The sequence below is a fragment of the Mesocricetus auratus genome, unplaced genomic scaffold (genome assembly GCF_017639785.1).
Source record: "Mesocricetus auratus isolate SY011 unplaced genomic scaffold, BCM_Maur_2.0 Super-Scaffold_100014, whole genome shotgun sequence".
Taxonomy (NCBI): domain Eukaryota; kingdom Metazoa; phylum Chordata; class Mammalia; order Rodentia; family Cricetidae; genus Mesocricetus; species Mesocricetus auratus.
In genome coordinates this window covers 5,424,283-5,443,761 of record NW_024429197.1, presented here as the reverse complement: position 1 = coordinate 5,443,761, position 19,479 = coordinate 5,424,283, and the positions used below count along the sequence as shown (strand labels likewise).

General features: G+C 43.1%; 1 protein-coding gene and 1 pseudogene across 19 annotated transcripts in view; one reads left to right on the top strand and one right to left on the bottom strand.

The window, feature by feature from the left end:
* The window catches only part of LOC121144068, a 38,315-nt pseudogene extending 37,381 nt beyond the window's left edge, over positions 1-934 (bottom strand).
* The window catches only part of Eif4g3 (eukaryotic translation initiation factor 4 gamma 3), a 210,279-nt gene that overhangs the window by 70,116 nt on the left and 120,684 nt on the right, over positions 1-19,479 (top strand). For 6 of the 19 annotated variants that reach the window (XM_040756291.1, XM_040756290.1, XM_040756288.1 and 3 more), the window contains exons 3-5: positions 9,587-9,682; positions 10,980-11,093; positions 14,293-14,325. In XM_040756291.1, coding sequence (XP_040612225.1) covers positions 9,653-9,682; positions 10,980-11,093; positions 14,293-14,325 — 177 coding nt within the window. In that variant the 5' untranslated portion in view covers positions 9,587-9,652. Of the gene's footprint in view, positions 1-9,586; positions 9,683-10,979; positions 11,094-14,292; positions 14,326-16,140; positions 16,201-19,479 lie in introns of all 19 variants that reach the window. The other 13 variants (XM_040756302.1, XM_040756286.1, XM_040756289.1 and 10 more) reach the window with 5 other exon arrangements.

Genomic DNA, 19,479 nt, shown 5'->3' with positions numbered 1-19,479 from the left:
GCCACAGTCAGTGTGTAGAGGTTAGAGTCAGTACTGTCCAGTGAGCCGTCTACCAGCCTCAGTGTCTTACTTTAAAGAATCTTTTTCTTTTGCCTAAGCGCCCCTTCACCCCCCCAGGCACCATTTGGTCTCGATCCAAAACGATCAGTTCTCCTAGGAAGTCTGTTGTTTTGTGTCCTGATTCATAGGCTCCCCTGGGGTTAACTTCTCTCTGTGTGTTTTTATTTTTATTAATTTTTTCAGGTTTTAAAAGTTTTTATTTGTATATTAAGACATTGTGCATTCCAATAATTAAAATCGTTTGAACACAAAATGGCGCTCTGATTTAAACTGCATTTTACATCCTCCAGGCCACCTTGGACCACCTTGAATTTTCCTCTATATTTCATCACCTCATACCCAGCTTTTTCTTTCACCACTAGGCAAATTATTTTCCCTCCATGCCAGCCAGACTGACAGTTGGATGTGAGAGGCAGGGGAGGCCTTACTGGTCAGTAGTTCTGATTCTTTGATGTGAAAGGGGCAACACAGTCATTTAAACTTGATCCAGCCTCTTTGCATCTTAAAAAGTTAAACAGCTAAAAGGAGTAAAATAAGGCTGGGCATTGGTGGCTCACGCATTTAATCCCAGCACTCAGGAGGCAGAGGCAGGTGGATCTCTGTGAGTTCCAGACCAGCCTGGTCTACAGAGGGAGTTCCAGGCTCCAAAGCTACATAAAGAAACCCTATCTGGAAAAACAAAACAAAAAAGTAAAATAAGTTGTGGAATGTACAGTGTATATTGGCGGCGCTCACCTCATTACAACTCTCCAGCTTGCTTCTCCTGTTCCATCGTTTCTTTTGAAGGCGAGGAATTTTTCTCTTGCGTTTCTGTCTTCTTCAGTTAGGATTTATTAAATTTCTCGATCTCAGCCTTACTGGGTTTGTCAGACATGGTTGCCAGGGAGAGTGAGAGAAGCACACGAACAAGGAGAGTGGGATCTGCTCAGAGGACGCCGCCGATTGTCCCTCTCGTATGTTTTATATTTTCTAGTTTTTGTGCTTGGGATTTTCTCTTGACAGTTAGTTTAACATAATACGAATGAATTTGGGAGGGGGGCTTTTCAAGACGTGGTTTCTCTGTGTAAGAAACAGCTGTCCTGGAACTTGCACTGTAGACCAGGCTAATCTTGAGCTTACAGAGATCTTTCTGCCTCTGCCTCCTCAGTGTTGGAATTAAAAGCAAGTGCCACAAATATAAATGGATTTATGGCTTTTTTTTTTGTTTTTTTGTTTTTTTGTTTTTTCGAGACAGGGTTTCTCTGTGGCTTTGGAGGCTGTCCTGGAAATCACTTGGTAGTCCAGGCTGGTCTCGAACTCACAGAGATCCGCCTGCCTCTGCCTCCCGAGTGCTGGGATTAGAGGCGTGCGCCACCAACGCCCGGCTATGGCTTACATTTTAAAAATCCAAATCGGGAACAGTCTATTGAAAAGGCCTCCAGCAATCATAAGTCATGTGTTCTGAAGAAATAGACCAGTAGACCAACCAGTATGGCTGGACTGTGGCACCAAGAGTGAGGCACAGGAGGGTCCGAGGTCCGGTCAGTCTCCTTGCATTGGGCCATTCAGCTTGTGCTCCCTCAGGAGTGACAGAGCTCAAAGTCCTGTTGCTTTAGTGCTTTTACTTTTAATGCAGTTAATGCATGAGCGTGATTATGTGTGCGTACACACCTGTCGGTGCCAATCAGGTCTCTCTTTCTACTGTGTGGGTTCCAGAGATCAAACCCTAGTTGTCAGCCAGTGCCTTTACCTGGTGAGCCATCTTGTTAGCCCTACTTAGTATATTATTTGTCCTGTTTACCTTATTGGTTCAGGTTCTCTGTAGGTGCCATGTTTAGTAGCCTTTTATCTGGTATCTACACTGATCTCTGACCTGGCTTCCCTTTGTGTAATAGTTCTCCTAATTAAGCACATCTGAGGATAACAAATGCTGCCTCACCGAGTGTCTTCTAAGATAATTCCTGTTTCCCTTGACACATGATTTTAGTCTGGCCCTAAAACCTCATTCTCCGACTTCACTTCACTCTGCCTCATTTAGTTCTTCCCCTGTGGTCACTTCCTGCTTAGGTAACATGTTCTCTTTTCTGGGTTCTGTGCTCCACCGACACTCCTTATTCTGCCTCCCAGGATGCTGCTCTCTCTACACCGATGACAGAGTGTCATTGTTTGCTAAGTTGCCATTGTCAAAGAAGCCACCTGGAAACTTCCCTGTGAAATCCTCTCCTTTGTACATTTGTACTTATTACCCACATTCTTGTAACGACCTGCATTTTACAGTTGCTCTATGAAGTGTGGTATCTTTTCCCACCTACCCATGGGTCTCACTGTTCTCAGCAACCAACCAGAATCCATGCACTTGCTAAATTGAGTCTCTTATTCTGATCTGAAGAAAAAAAAACTTTGTGAGCCATATGCTGATGAAGCAGATTTACTCTTCAGGATGTGCTAGAATGAAACTCTGGAGATATATTGGTCATGTTCAAAATGAACATGTCATGTAGAATTCATGATACTTGCCTCCAGGTAGACTAGAGACTTGTGTCTCCAACACAGGTAGGGTACACTTGAGTTGAAATGTCCTGCCAGGCTAATTAAGGAAACTGACTTACTGTTGGGAATGGCAAGAGCAGCTGAAAGTTAGGATGCTGTAGTTGCTTCCACCAAGTTTCTGGAAATCAAAGTGGAGAGCCAGGGGTGGGGTGGGGTGGGGTGGGGTGGGGTGGGGTGGGGTGGGGGTGACTCAGCTCTTCTCTGATCCTGCTCATGTGATGTCTGTTTATTCTCAGGGTGAGTTCTCTGGGAGTCACATTACACAGCAGGCAATGTTGACTTAGCCAACTCAGCCATGATCTAAATATAACTTGTGTGGTTTTTGTTTTGCTTTGTCAGTTTCCTTTAGTATTGCAAGATGGAAATGGAAATGGAGACCCACTATTGAATTCTTTCCTTTATAGCCCCCTCCTGTGCTATTGCTCTACTTGGAACATTATGATGGGAGCTTTGGTATTTAAATACAGAATAGGAATGGAAGATATCCTATTGTTTAGAAAGCAATTAAGTACCATTTTATTTTCTATTCAAGTAGGCCTTTTTATTACCATCATTGATTCAGTCATTGTTAAGTTTTTATGTAAGAACGCTGTTTTCCTTAAGTTATAGTAAGTCCTCTTATTTATTTGTTGGATTTCCTTGCTATTGGGTACTGGCAGCAGGGCTCCTACTATGGTTTGCACACACTCCCCCATGAGGAGTGTTTGCACCCCATGTGCTGTGACTGAGTCTTTAGTGTGTCTAGATGTGGTTGTGACTGTGATGTGGCAGCCTGTTCTTACTCTGACTTTTGAGGACAAGAACACTGCGAAGCTGAAGCACACACACTCACACTCTGCTCATTTGTCTGGGAAACAGGGAGGGTTAGGATTGATGCGCCTTTTTGATATTTGGGTGCCCCTGCTCTTTGAGGTTCAGCATATCTAACCCATTAACATGATTCCAGATTATGTTTAAATGCAAAGAATACCTGGATTCATTAGGAAGGAAGTGCAATGTTCTGTTGGCCTGGTGCTTGGCTGAGTTGGGGTATTGGCTCCATGCTGGTTTATGCACTCACTCCATGCATAGTGCTTGATGCTGTATAGAAAGACAACACACTATGAACTAACTGTGCTCTTTCGTTTCATGGGCTATTTTACTTTCTTAAGAAACAGGACCCTCTATGTAGCCCTGACTTGCTTGCAACTCATTCTGTAGACAAAGCTGGCCTTGAACTCACAGAGACCTGTCTGCCTCTGCCTCCTGAGATCTGGGATTAGAAGTGTGTGCTGGCTTGCCCAGCTCAGTTCATATTTAGAAGAATATTGATAAGCTGAGATCTGCAGTACATGGTTAGACTGTCTAGTGCCATTTCTACTTCAGCACTTTTTAGTGAATACAGTCCTTAGGAATTTTGTGTTAACCTAGAATGGAATTTTAATTGCGTGTCTTCCGATTGATTTCACATCAGTGGGACCTGACTTGGATACCATTTGAAAGGAATTCCAACAAGGTCTCTAGATGTGGCCCGATATCTACTCCTTTTTCTAATTAATAGATCATATATTGTTCCTATTAGATTATTAGAATAAATGTCTCTGTAGGTAAAGAGCTTGTTGTCAAGCCTGATATCTGAGTTCGATTCTGCACCCCCAGGGCAGAAAGAATTGACTGCCACAAGTCCTTTGACCTCCTCATGTGCTGTGGTGTGTATTTGGACACACAGAGCACAAACAGCTGTGGTGTGCACATGGGCACACCCATGACGAATAACTACACCTTTTTAAAACCCACTAAGGTTGAGCGTTGTGTTGAAGTAGTGATTTGTCTCAGACCTCAATGTTTTTGGTGGGGAGAGGAATCACTTTGCCACACCAGCTGCACCACATGGAGATGATTCCCTTTCCTTGAGTCCTTTTAAGTTTCTGATGTTTCTTGTTGGCATTTTGGTTTTGTTTTCAAATGACACCTCTTGCATGTAAAATGAGAAAATATTTTGTTTTCTAAAATGGGAAAATAGCATCTCCTGTCTGGACTCTTAGTCTCCATCCTTGGAAATGAAACATACAAACTCTTCCTCACCTCACACCCTCTTTATAGAAAGGCCTTCAAGCTCTGTTGTGTCCATTCTGTGTTATTATCAAGCGTATGGTGATGGTTTTGTGTTGCTATCTGCCAGCCCCCAAATCTGCTGTCCCCAGGACTGACAAGTTCAGGGCACCATACTCAGCATTTTCCTTTGAGTTCTGGGGATCAAGCTTAGATCCTCTTGTGTTCATGGCAGTGCTTTACCTAGTGAAGTAGCTCCGTAGCCTTGGAGTCGCGGTGCAGTTTTAACTGTACTCTGTATGAGCCTGTTTCCCCTGCCCTCCACAGCCCATTGAGTTTTGATTTTATTCTAAAAATACCCTTGTCTGTATTCAGCTTTGGGGAATTCTCAACAATTTTTCCAGTTAGGTTTGAGCTGCTTTTTTTCCCCTCGGCATCCTGGTTGTAAAGGGAGCCTTGCTTAGCCCGCTGCATGCACCTGCATCCTGCAGGCTGTTCCCTCCTTCATTGCATCCTTTCTTCTCAAGATGGACAATTTTAGCTAGCCAGTCTCTGGCATGCTACTGCTGAACCTCTCCAGCACGTGAACTGCAGCAAGAGCTATGTGTTTTTGTTGGCTAAGTTTGTTGTTTTCCATCATAAAAGTAGAAAATCATCCCATTCCGTGTCAGTGTCTGAAGTCTTTGTGTAGCCCCTGTGCAGTCTTCTTCTGCTCATCTCCGGTGGAATTCACCTTGAAACTAATGTACACATGGAGTGATAGCCCTTAGTAATGATAGAAAATGTTGACAGCAGGAGATAAAGCCTAGTTATTATTTCTTTGTATACCTGCCCTTAATAGAATGTTGGCTATATGCCACCAGTAAATTTAAATTGAGTGGTTAAATTGCATGTAAATAGCATGGTTAGAGCTGGGTGCCTTTAATCCCAGCTCTTGGGAGGTGGAGGCAGGTGGATCTCCTTGGAGGACAGCTAGAGCTACGTAATACATAAAACAAACAAAACATGGTCAGTGCTTATCAAGTGTAATCAGTTTCTGATTTACAGAATGGGAATGTTTGGGTGGGGTTTTGCTATTGTACTTGACTTGCAATAGTTAAGATAGTTAAAAAGATTGTTGCTGTGGTGTTGGGATGGAACCCAAGGCTTTATACATGTGACAGGCCTTTGCCCTTAGATAGAGGCCCAGTGTCTTTCCCCCACACTCCTGTTGTTCTTTATTTCTAAGTTGAGACAAGCTGCCAGGAAGTTGCTCAGATTAGCCTTAATGACCTAGAACCTATGATCTTCCTTAACATGCATTTATTTCTGTATGAAAAACACTATGGTTGATATAAATGTATATTTACCTAATTCTTCTAAGATTGACTAACCCCCGAAGGCATAGTTGCCTCTCAGCACTTGGGAGGCAGATGCAGGCATATCAATGTAAGTTCAAGGCCAGCCTGGTCTGTGTAGTGAATTCCAAGACAGCCAGAGCTACATAGTGAGACCCTGTTTCCAAATAGTACCAATAATACTAATACTAAAACTAATACTAATACTAATGCTGTTGTGCCCAAATTCTGAACCCCCAAATCACCACAAGGCCCATTTTGATGGGAAAGCAAAGAGTCTTTTATTGTAGTTGTTAAACGAGCTAACCCCATTAGCCCGGGCCTTTCATTCATTCACCATAGAGGGGGACTGGAGAAAGACCATGAGAAACCGCGAGGCGGGGATCTTAAAGGGCAGCACAAGGGGAGTGTCTAGGGGTACGCATCAGTCTCAGGATGTGCCCTGTGTTGACTGGTCAACTGGTTGTTATGGCCCATAGGCCCTCCCAGGGGTTGCTATGTTCTGCACGGCACTGTTGTGCACTTGTCCATGAAACACACCCAGAGCAGTAAAGCGCAGCCCACCAGCTAACTTCTGACTAGTGACCATGATAGGAGCAGCAAGGTCACACAAGCACTTGTTAGCCTGTCATGGCTGCTAAAAGGGGGGTGGGGGGGCGCTGGTCACTTCATTACTAGTGCTAATATTAATACTAACTGAAAAGTTTCTATACCTCAACAAGCCTCTCTGATGATGCAGCAATCCACATCAGACCAAATCAAACCCAATTAGAAAAGGCCCACGTTTAATGGATACAGTGCTCCCTGGTGGCCTTCCAGCCGCCAGAGAGGAGACAGGAAAGGGAGACGGGAAAAAACCACCAGTCTGTTTTCTGGGAGGCAGTTTAAATACCCTGTGGGAGTGGTCTTGAGCATCTCTGGGGGAAGGACCATTATTGGGTAGGCTTTCTGAGATGCAGCAGGGTTTGGAGAGAGATAGGGGGAGGTGGGCTTGGGTGGAGACTCTTTGGGTCTATGGATGCCAGGGGCTGGGGTGAAGCTTCCACCTTAACACTGATAGTAATAATAAATTTTTTTCAGAAATGTAGAATGTTCCCATTTGAGATTGGTGAAAGCATTAGTTTTATCTTTAGGCTGTATTTCTAGAAATGGAATTTTAGGTCAGGGAGGTCAGTATCCTGAAGATTACCCTATAGCCCTTGAGAAGTCCTGTGCATATACGTTCTCATGCACACATAATATTGAGTTTTTTCCAGATGGCATTGTTTATTTAAGGTGAAGAGATCACCTTAAAGCAAGAAATTACTTTTTATCTCTGAGTTATGTTTAAAATCTTGAGCAAATAGCATGTGAAATGCGGTGAAAGCCGTGTGAGTGTTTATGCCATTGTTTTTGTTAGCTGCGTTGGCTGTTTGTCATTGGAAAAGTAGAAAATTCACCTTCGATCCATGTTAGTGTTAGTTCCATGTGTCTGTGTCTGAAGACTTATGACGTATGTGCAGGTTTGTTCGTCTTACCCTCCAGTGGAATTCACTGTCAAAATCACCATTTAAAAATAGTTGTTATAGGCTTAATAGTTCTGTGAATAAGTGTTAAGGCCTTCTGTGTTTGGCTTGTCTTCTTCATCTTGTAGTTTGTTAGCGATTTATCAAGATGTGGCAAAGCTGGTTGAAACACAAAACTAAGGAACGTCTGAATATCGGTCTGGGGCTCTTAGGAACGTGGACAATAGACTAGCGTCAGTGTAATCCTGGGAGGATGAAATTCTTGTGATGGTTCTGATCTGTGCTTCTTTTTTTTTTCTGTATGGCAGTGTCAGGTGTTAAATGTGAGGGCCTTGAACGTGCGAGGCAGTTGTCCCACCACTGAGTTCAAGCCACAGTCATCGTAAAGGGAGAGTTATCAAACCATCACTAATTCTTGAAATTATACTTCATTGATCTATCCCTAGTCCTCTTTGCATTTGATGTTATGAAGCCAGGTCAAAGAATGCTTCCATGATACTGGCAAGATGGCACAGTGGGTGAAGGCAATCGCCGCCAAGCCTGGTGACCAGAGTTCCTTTTCCAGGATTCACGTGGAGGAAGGAGAAAAGCAGCTCCTGACCTCCATCCACACGCACGAAGTGACACACGAACACATGCTGGAGGAGCACCCATGCCCTAAAGTAAAGAAACAGTTTAAACCTAAGAAAAGGTTGTTTTGAATGGAGCGATAAATTCATGGTTAAGATCACTTTCTCATGCACAGCACCCATGCACATACCACACAAACACATTCACATAATGAAAAATAAACATTCAAACACATGATTTTGTTGAAGCGTTTGTATAAGTTGTAGTAAAACAGTAGTGGGTTAGGAAGTTCATCAAGAAACGTGAACAATCCTTGAAGTGTAGGGAAGAGATAAGGATATGGAGGCATCTGCTCCTTACACTACTAAAGCACAACAGGACAAATGCCCGTGACAGAGCTGTTGGCAGAATTCCTTATCCAGTGCCACTGATGAACAGCACATGTTGCTGAGGGCACATTAGTTTATGTTGTACCCATAACAGTTTGTGTGCCTGCACCAGACACTGCATTGTGTGTGTGTTTCTACACCAGGCATTATGTGTTCTCTGGGTGTGTGAGTGTGAGTTCCTGCACCAAATACTGCATTTTGTGTGTGTGTGTGTGTGTGTTCCTACACCAGGCACTGTGCTTTCTATGTGTATGTCCGTGTATGCTCTGTGTGTGTTTGTGTGCATGTGTGCCTGCAAGTGTAAATATATAAAAAGGAAAAGGATTTCAATTTTTTTTTCTTTAAGTGTGTTAGAGCAGATGCTTAAGCTACAGGAATGAAATTCTCAGTGGGGCAATGTTGTAATAGTTTGGGAGCAGTGTACTATTTGAAAGGTACTTTGGGAACAGCATTGACAGTACCTCTGGCTAGATGTGTGCTGTTACTACTGAATAGAAGAGCTTTGTCCCTGAATGCTAATTTGTGTTCTTCTCCATTGGCCATGTGCATCTTTTGTTGGCTAATGTGTTGGAGTCATTACTAAAATTTTGACTTGTCGGTCACTATGGCTACCATGCATATTTCCAGCATGGCTAGATAAAAGGTAACCTTGAATCAGTTTGTTCAGTTTCATCTAATTATTGACTGTGTGTGATAATCATGACCAGGTAACTGCCCTGTTGTTGTATTTGTGGCTAGACTTAATAGAATTTTAGTAAGGAAAGAACTCAGGGCAGCGTTTGACCTTCTGTCTGTTGGGGAATTGGCTGTAGAGTGGGTCACTGCTGAAGCATTGCCCATCAGCCTCTGACCTTTGCATCCATAGCCCCCTCGTCCGCAACTTGCACACATAAGAAGCAGATAAAGAAGTTCCAATGGGTCCTCTGCACTCCTGGTTGAAAAATTTGTACCTAGACTTGGGTTGCTGATAGTTGTCAGCAGGTGCACACTAACCTCTGAGATGTTTCTCCATTGATCTAAGCTGCTGAACATTATGGTAACGTTAAAATTAAAAACAGAGTGGCCAATCACAGTGCAAACCACTACTATGACATTAAAAAATTGTGTTGGATTTGAGTTGCTGTGTCATACATATTTTTAATGTTTTTTTGCCATTCTCTGACAGACCCCTTATCCCTCTGGACAGAATGCAGGTCCAACCACATTGGTCTACCCTCAAGCCCCTCAGACAATGAATTCACAACCTCAGACCCGGTCTCCGGTAAGTGTACAGCAGCTCCTCTGTGTGGCCTCTTAGCGAATCCTTACTGTGTTTTGGGAAAACTTAGCGCCATCATCATCATCACCACTGCCAGTACACTGTCAGTGCTGTAACGGGGCAGCATTTGCATTTGCAACAACTTAGGTGCAGTGGTAGTTTACATTCTTAGGGAGCTGAGGGTGGAGCTGTGTGTTCCAGGAGCTTCCTTCTACACAATCCAGTACATTGAGGTTTCTCTCCTTTAAGTCCTTCATGTTTTATTTGTACTGCTCAAAATTTAGAAGAGTGAATTATAACGATGCTAGAAGCAAATTGGGTTTTACTGGTTTGCCTCAGACTTGAGTGCTGTGGGAAGTAGTGTTTCTGAACACGTGTCACCAGATCGCTCTAACCATTCGACAGTATGATCACGTGCATGACATCCACCCAGGTGTATTCATTTCTTCAGTGGTACATTAAGTGTCATACAGATGTAAATGCAGTCATCCTCCTTGTTCACCCCTCATGTGGATTGCAGCACTTACTAAGATGAACTCCAGGTCATCCTCCTGTTTCACAATGCACAGTGGCTTCAGCTGTCCACCCGTTAGCGTCGTTTCCTTCCCTGCATGAGTAGCTTTGGGCAGAAGGTGTCTGTAACATCTCATTGTACCCCACATCCCTCTTTGTACTTGAGCTCTGTGTATTCTTGGAATACAGGGATCTTCTTTTTGCACCCCAACCCTGCTTTTTTGCTTGTAGCATAGGAAGGTCATTGCATTAGCTCCTGCTCATTTGATTTCATGCATGAATTTTGAATTGTTGAAATGTTCTGGAGACTTGCTTAAAGAACTAGGAGAGTCTAGACTGCACACAGCAGCCTGTCTTTCTCACCTCTTCCTGCCTTCCTCTCCCTTGGTGCCTTCTCCAACACCTGTTCTTAGATCCTGGTCATCCCCAGAGGTTAGAGGAATCGTTTCTAGATTTGTGGGGCTTCAGTCCTTGCTGCCTGCTTGCTTGTCTCCTTTTTCACTGAAATGGTGAACCCAACGTCTGGTGCAAGTCTTGTTCTGAGAGTGGTTTGGGGATGTGGATACTTGATTATTGGAGTGGGTCTGAGATCTCTCCAGATCAGGCCCTGGTTCTGATTGTTAAGCATGAAATGTTATGGGACGCTCTTACTGCAGATCACTCTGTGGCCCTCTCCCCTGCCCCCATTTTAATGATTGGGGATGACAATCGGAGTGAAATTACATGGTTAGAGCTTGGCGCAAAACCTGACTGAAGAGCTGCATCTCTAAACCAGTTTTCTTGACAGCCCAGCAGAACAGTGCCAATACATTGCACAGACAACTGGAAGAGGAGGAAGGTTTTGGAACAGACTCCCGTTTACAGGTCCTTGGCTGGAAGAGGCTGGATAAAATACTGCATTGTAAGCAATATAACAAACTGTACTTCTTGCAGGCAGCAGTGCCTCTGGCACGCATTCTTTCTGACCACATCCACATATTGGCTGATGAACAGAAATGCACTGATCACTTTTTCTCTGGAAGTCCAGCCTGGCATGCTAGTTTCTGCCAGGCACAGTGGGAAAACCATAACAAATTGGGTGGGTCCTCTATTGGAAATTAGACAGGAATAATTTGGGTCTTAATGTTTTTTCCTCATATTTTAAATGTGAAATGGAGTATCTCTTTCTGATTTAAATCTAAATGATAATTTGAGCCTAAAAGCTAAATTTCAAGGCTTCTTGTCTCCCCTTTCCATTTTGTAATTGACTATCAAGGGGCAATTGTCTGCAGTTATCAGCCATTTTTTCCCTGTGGTCATAAACTCTTCAGATGCCACCCTTTATGCAGCTTTTTTTGCCATTTCCTCTTGTAGTGACCGTTACCACCCACATTTCCAAAGCCACACATAACACACTCCATTACATGCCCCAAAGCAAGTGCAAGACTAGCAGAGCTCAGACTACTCTTGCTTATTGTTTTGGGTCTGATATCTTTTATTTTGTTTGTATTGGTGCCGGGAGGGTAGGATTGGGATGAAACTTGGCAGGATTGCATTTTCTGTTTCCATTTCAAGTTGCCATGGTCTAGTTTCATCCATCCTCCAGCTGCTTGGACTGGCAAGGAAGGGCGTGGGGCTGTGCTGAGGGCCCTGCAGCTTGTGGAGCAATAATAGTTTATTCCATTCCACTTCTGCTTTAATAGGCCATTGGCAATGCATAGTATAGCCTTTTCATTCTTCCCTGGACATCTGCTTTCTCAATCCTACTGGCTCCGAGTGCCCCTTCTGTCCTTCAGATTCTCTTCATGTCATATGGCTGGTTGACACATACCCTCTTAGTTAAGTTCATAATATGGAGAATCTCGTTCCACATTTAAAAATGCTGCCTTCTGCCCCACTTTCGTGATGGAGCTCTTCAAACTGCAGTTTATTTTTAAATGGTCTGAGAAAAGTCTTGAAGTCTATTCCGCGTGGGGACAGTTTGGCTTTTGTAGTAACCTGTATCTATCTGTTCCGTTGGCCTTACTCAGTTACCAGCTGAGCACAGCAGGCTGGGGGGGGGGGGCAGTGCACTAGCACTGTATTCTAGTTCACATAAGACTGCTTTCCTTTATATCTATAATCCTCACCATCTCAAGTTCTGCCTTTTAAGAGAAAAGTTTCTATTTTTAACGTGGGCCAGCTGCGACTACAGTTTGTTCTGTTGCTTACAGCCATCCATAGGGTCAGACTGGTAACATACCACAGGGAAACCCCCCAGGCCGCGGGGACCAGTCCAGAGTAGCAGAGTAGTCCAGGGGATCTACACTGGCTAGCGTCTGTAGAGTCTAGAGTCTGTTTTCCTTCTCTCTCTCTCTCTCTCTCTCTCTCTCTCTCTCTCTCTCTCTCTCTCTCTCTCTCTCTCTCTCTCTCACTTTTGTAAGCTAGTTCTCTCTTGACTGGAATTTTGCAGTTGTCTAAAGCTGGATTTTTTATTAGCATCTTGGAATTGGGGCCCTTCTGCAGAACAGTGAGAAGACAGGTGCCTGTGTGCGTAGCTCGGTGTTTGAAATGGCTCTTCTGCCCTGTTTTCTTCAGATGTGACATGCAGAAACCTCTCATTCTACTCTAATTTCATAGCATATGGATGATATTACCTAATCTTAAAACTTGATGCCCACGATGGAAGAATGATCTGTTCTGTTCTCATAAATGAAAAACTGTAAATTTAAAACCTGAATTTCTTTGAAGAGGAGAAATTTCTAGAAGATCCTTGCTGCCACCTTACATCATTCTGAAAAAACAGTTTGCCAAATTTGGCGGCTTTTCTTACACACCCCAAGCCAGCACAGCCCATCAAGCCACTTTTCTAAATACTCACTGACATTGTAGCTTCTGAGGTAGGATTTTTTGACAAAAATGTGTTCGGTGAGCTCTCACACTGGGACCGTGTGCTCCATGGCACTGTTGGACACTTAGAGTACAGGATAGCACAGTTGGGAGTTAGGGAGCTGCTGTTCCTGCTGTAGATGAATGCAGTGCTAAGCATAGAAGAGTGACCTCAGTCAGGCTGCAGTCTGCTTCTCCTGGGCTTGTGGAGGCAGATACTTAGTCCTTACGTAGTGCAAATAGAAGCCTGTGTGGTTTGCATTCAGAACTGCTTTCTAGTAGTTTTCTCTTTGTCAATAAAGAAGATATCCTGAGGCTGAGCCTGGGAGGTTTTAGCATCTAGATGTGACTTTGTATGATGCATTTATTCTCTCTCCTTTTTAGTTAAAGTTATTATTAGGAGCCAAATTTTGCTCTGATAACTTATCTAATTTGATTATTATTATTTTAATTCTGACTAAGATATTGTTCTAAATGAGAGGCTGAATGGAAGTGCTTGTCAACTGCGGGACATACCGGACAGGTTCCCCTTCTCGCATTGCCAGTGTCCGGTATCTCAGCAAGCAGACTGCACAGTGGGACTTCCAGTGTTTGCTCCAAGCTGCAAATAGAGTTGAAACCTTGTACTTCTAGCCCATTTTTCTCCAGCTTATAATAATGCCATTTTGACTAATCATGTTAGAGAACACTGCTCTTTACTGGCTGTTTGCTTTAAAATGCCTACTATTCAGCTTTACTAGTTAATTGCATTTCAACACGCACGCACACACGTATGTACATACATCAAGCCTGTGTATTAGACACCCATTAAATTTAAAGAAAGTTTTAGTCTGTTTTTTGATTGTGCTTTTGTAATCTAAAAGCATTTCTGGTGTCCTCCAACTGTATATAGTTTCATGCTACAAATTTGATCTTCATGTTTAAATACAACCACCTAGTGTTTCAAACTACCCTTTGGGGGATGGGAGTTATTCATGCTATTCCTATGAGGTAGCACCCAGGTGCTAATAGCTTAATGGCTTTTTCCCCATCTTCTGAATGAAAAGATACCTGGGTGGTGGTGTTGATCTGGTGGATCTCGGTGCCTGTCTGTCACTGTCCTGCAGCAAAACTTTACTGTTTTGTGTTTTTATTTTTTTTCTCTTGTGGGTTTTTATCTTTTATTTTGTTGTATATTGTGTAACTTTGGTTTCTGTTGTGTTTCTGACTCTTTGTGCCTCTCCTTTTGTGTCTGTTCTCCCTTTTCCTCTCAGTTTGCAGCGGGGCCTCGACCTGCCCATCATCAGGTACTGTACCCTTGGCCCTCACTGTCACCCTGACTAATGTGTGGGGCTTAGTCTGCTGACCCTTAGAATGCTGCCACCCAGTATGACCACCCTAGTGACTCTTCCAAGAACAGTCTGTCTGGTCATTCTCAGTTAACTTTGTTTTTTCATTAGTTTCACCATATTTTGCTTTTAACAAACCCATTTGCCTATGTTTAGAACAAGGTTTAAAACATCCCCCCCCCCGAAGATTACTTTGAATTTAGACAACTATGCAATGTAAAGTATATTAAGTCCTCACAGATTTTACTAAATTTAACCTAATGGAGTAGGCAGCATTCTAAGGGTTCCTGTTAACAGTCTGGTATAACTGGTACTGATGTATAGAGCAGCTGGTATTTCTAAAGCCACTTGTGAATTACTAACTTAGACTTCATAATAAACTGATTAACAACAAGGTGCGTTCATTTGCTGCATAGAACTCTTCATATAATTCATTTAATCTGAGTGATTTAGACTACTAATTCTTTAAGATGAGAATATTAGAGAAATAAAAGTTTAAAAAAAAAAAAACAGAAACCAGTTCTATGTAACTTTGCAGGTGTGTAATATCGATGACCTGAAGGGAGTTGTTGTCTCCTTTTCCACTCTAGCACTTACTTCATGGAGTGCTGAGACACTTTCTCTTTGGTGTAGTAGGAAGAACCCAGGTAGTGTCTGACACCTTGGGTTACTATTTACCTGCTCTGCTGCGGGGGACCAGCTGTCCTAGACAAGCCTATTTCTGAGCCTCAGGGCCAGCACCCTCCTCAGGAGCTGTAGGGGATGCGCAGTCAGTAGTGGTAATCAGCATATTGCTGTCAAGAAACTTGAGGTGGCCCTCCTACCTTAACCCATGATACTATGTTCAGAGTTTTATCACTAAAAGGGTGTCGCCTCACTTAAAAGCTTTCATTGTACTGAGTGATTTGATACAAAGCTCTGTTTCTTAAAATGTTGTCTTAACTATTTGGAGGAGGCAAGACCACCAGATTCTGAGGTGTTCCAAGCATAACATGGGTGGTTTTTCTTTGGTTTTCTGGGTGGGTGCAGGGATAACTTGGGTCTTCTTTCAGCTTGAAGATAAACTACTGCAAAGTCTTTGGAATGTTGGCACTAGCCAGATGTAGGTTTCGTTCCCTTTATTAACTGAGTGTTCTGAATAAGTTACTCACTGCCTTCAGCCTCAGTTTTCTCATCTCTAAGATGAGGATGATGCTTCAAGAAAGAAGAATGTTAAAAATAGCAAGAAATACAAATGAAGTGGTCAGGATGCTTTGGAGCATGTGCTTGCTCCTATTTAAAAATATAGTTCCTTCAGAATTTATATAATTAATATATATAATATAACTGTTTTTATATTTATCTTATTTAATATATATATGGGTGTTTTGCTTGCATATATGGCTGCAACATGTGTGTACTGTTGCTCTTGGAGACCAGATGAGATTGTTGGATCCCCTGAAGCTGGAGTTACAGATGGTTGTGAGCCACCATGTGAGTGCTGGGAATGGAATCTGAGTCCTTTTAAAGAGCAGCTAGTGCTCTTAACTACCGAGCCATTCCTTAAACTCCAGGATTAATATAAATTTTAAGAGTTTATTCACTTCTGCAGGATGAAACCTGATACTCATAAGAGAGACACTAGGGGCTTCTGTGCCAAGAAGCAAAGTGAAAAGAAGTGGGGTTTTGTGACTTAACTAGAGAGAAGGAAAACATCTTTTGAGTTCCTTGGTAAGGGGCACTGTTGAGTTTCTTCACTCACCTTTGTGTTTCTTAAACATTGGTTTTTCTCAGGGAAGACCGCCAGTAGCAGTAATTAGGATTGCCTTTGGCCGCTCTTCTCCTCTTCTTTTGGTAGGTGGTGCGAAGCACAGATTACTGACATGAGGGTAATTCTGAAACCAGAGCAATGTTACTAGTATCAGCCCCACTTAAAGAGTGACAGTCTCTCTAAAATGGTTAATCTGAAAACCTTCCTGTTGTTGATGTGTGGAGCAGAAACGGAAAGGCTTTGTGTTTCTGCTACCAGGGATCAGCTGCAGTGGTCCTGAAGCTGGGATGCTGCATTAAGACACTTACAAACAGTTGACTCTGAGCAATCATTTTCCAAACTTTCTCACGAGGTATGTGACAAGTACTTTCAGAAATTCTTGTGAGATAAGGTTAACTTTAGTAGCCACACCCCTTGTGTAGTACATCTTAGGGAAGTGTTATTGGTCTTTGGCCTTTCTTCCTGTTACAATGCTTACTTTACAAGAATCAGATTTCTTAAAATTGCTTTAAGAAAGATGGAATTCTCAAAGAATAAATAAGACTTTATTTACAAGATAAGCAATCCACTAAAACATTCTGCTGCTAAATAAAGAAGTATACACATATACTGCATTCAGTAGCAAGAAAGGTCATTGTTTGCTTTGGTCAGACGGGGTATTGGTTAGCTACCTCAGATTGGCTTGGAGCCTACTCTGTAGCTGAGAATGACCTTTTCTTTGTTTTGTTTTTTTATTATTTGTGGATGTGTACCATAGTGCACATGTGAGCTCAGAGGACACTTTATGGAGGCAGTTGTTTTGTTCTGCATGCATTTGAGGGATCAAACTCAGGTTTCTAGGTTTGTACTCACTTTACCTGCTTAGCCAGGGCACCAGCCCATGATTTTAACTTCTGACCCTCCTGCCTATACCTTTCTAGTACTGGGATTATAAGCAGGGGTGTGTGGTACCTGGGCTTGAACCCATGTTAAACTGTATCTTTAGCCTCAAGGAGAATATTTTCTCGTGGTCATTTTTGGAGGCGAGTGTAGAAACCTAGAGCATTCCTTTTGAATAAAAAAATTCAGGTGACTGCTCTTCCTAGTCCACATGGCATTTAGATTCTTCTCATTACACCTCATAGAATTCAGTGGATAAGGAATTCTAAGCCAGGCATAGTGGTGGAGGCCGAGGCAGGAGAATTGTAGTCAGGGCCTGTCTGCTGAGACTGTAAACAGAAAGTAGGACAGCTCCTTAGCTCCATCAGCTGCAGTTGTTACTGTGGAGAGAGGGAGGGACCGAAGAAGCACTGCTTCCCAGCAGGAAGTGCTGTACCGGTGTTGGGATGGTGTAAGTCAGTTAGAGGAACAGTTTACTGTCTTGCCTCCATAGGAAAGAGGGGACACAGTTCAGTCCGTTTTATTGTAGAGAATACGCGTGGGGTAATCATTTGTGGAAAACCATCATGTAAATTGCAGTATGTTTAGCAATCTTTGGCCTCCAACGGCCAGTCAGTGACAAGTAGAGAATGAACTCCCTGCCCCACTTGTTCTCCACACTCTGCTTGAGATGGTGTCATTTCCCCTGTGGGACTTGATGAGTCTGTGTGTCCCTGCACCTCATGGAGAGAGGCAGGCAGAGATATAGCATTGCAGAGTCACACAAAACAGGTCAGAGTACATCAATACACATTTAAAAGGAAAGCATGTGTCCACCTTTGTCCTCAGGCTGAAGTTGAAGCCACAAATGACTTTTCACCTGTGGTTGTTTGTTTCAGCCAGGTAAGATTCTAGCAAGAATTAGAATCTGCTTCAGGACCAGGCACAGTAGTGCTCATCTTTGATCCTAGCACTTGGGAGCCGGGTGTGGGCAGACCTCTGTGAGTTTGAGGCTAGCCTGGCCTACATATTCCAGAATAGCCAGGGCTACAGAGTGCTAGCTGCAGCCAGTGAGTGCTACAACCCCCTGCCCCCCCCCCCCAAAAAAAAGAAGAAAGAATCAACCTTGGAATTGGACAGGTGTTAGGAGGCTGAGGCAAGTGAAACTTAACTCAAAGTCCCCTATGTCACCCACCCCAAGATTTTGAGGCTAGCTGTTAGATTTGTCTCTCTTTCATCAGTGGTTGCTTTCTTGTCATCTGTATCCTTTTGTGGTTTCTTTGTTGTTGTTGTTGTTGTTGTTTTTGTTTTTGGAGACAGGGTTTCTCTGTCGCTTTGGAGGCTGTCCTGGAACTAGCTCTTGTAGACCAGGCTGGCCTCGAACTCACAGAGATCCGCCTGCCTCTGCCTCCCAAGTGCTGGGATTAAAGGTGTGCGCCACCAACGCCCGGCTCCTTTTGTGTTTTATAAGGAAATCTGCATTAGAGGATGTTCCATATGATTGTGTGGCAGGTGTGCCTTGCTGTGGCTTGGTAAGTGTTTCAGTAGACATGGAAATGAGAAAGTAAGTTATCATTTGGAGCATTTTGAGGGATCCTTGTGAAAAGAAAACTTTACCACATGTAGTTAGAAACTGTACTTTTGTTTTCCTGTGAAAAATGGGGTTCTGTGAATTACAGGAAAATGCCAGGATCTTAAATATTAAACATTTTGTTTGTTCTTAATAGAATCAAGAAATAGCTGTGGAATCTGCTTCTTGGAATTTGCTGTTGTTTACAATGTCCTTAACTGTATTTGGCAAGTTAGAGTTAGCTTTGCAGCCCTGTCAGGAGAGCCATGCCCCAGTGAGTCCTGAAGCACTCTCCATACTGTTGGATCTCAGCGTTCTCAGGGCTTCTTTTGGCATGCAGTTTTCTTTTCTTTTTTTGGTTTTCCAGACAGGGTTTCTCTGTGTAGCTTTGTAACCTGTCCTGGAACTCGCTCTGGTAGACCAGACTGGTCTTGAACTCACAGAGATCTGCCGGCCTCTGCCTCTACCTGCGAAGTGCTGCTATTAAAGGTGTGCGCCACTACCACCCAGGTTGGCCTGGGTTTTTCTATTTAATTTTGTAACTATGGAACTTTTAGAATTGCACTTTCCTTCAAAGGGAGAAGCAGATGTCTGCAGAGCCATTTTAGAAAGATGCTAGCCATCTTTCCTTCTTGCTTGAAAATCCCCAAATGATTATAAGCTAAGAGAGCAGACGTGCAATTGGGGTGAGCACAACCCACTCAGTCTGAGTTAAACTCTTGGCCTTGTGGTAGTTGTTTGATATATTTGATTATTGAAATTTGCATAGTTATGGTTTGGAGTTCTCTATGTTCCTATGTTGGTCTTGCTTTTGGATTTCACAATGAGATCAAGTGTTAGTTTTTTGTAGTTTGTGGTTTTGCTTTTTCGTATAAAAGACTAGGTCTCACAGACCCTTCCTGGTCTGTTGCCTCAAGCTCCCAGATATCCTGTT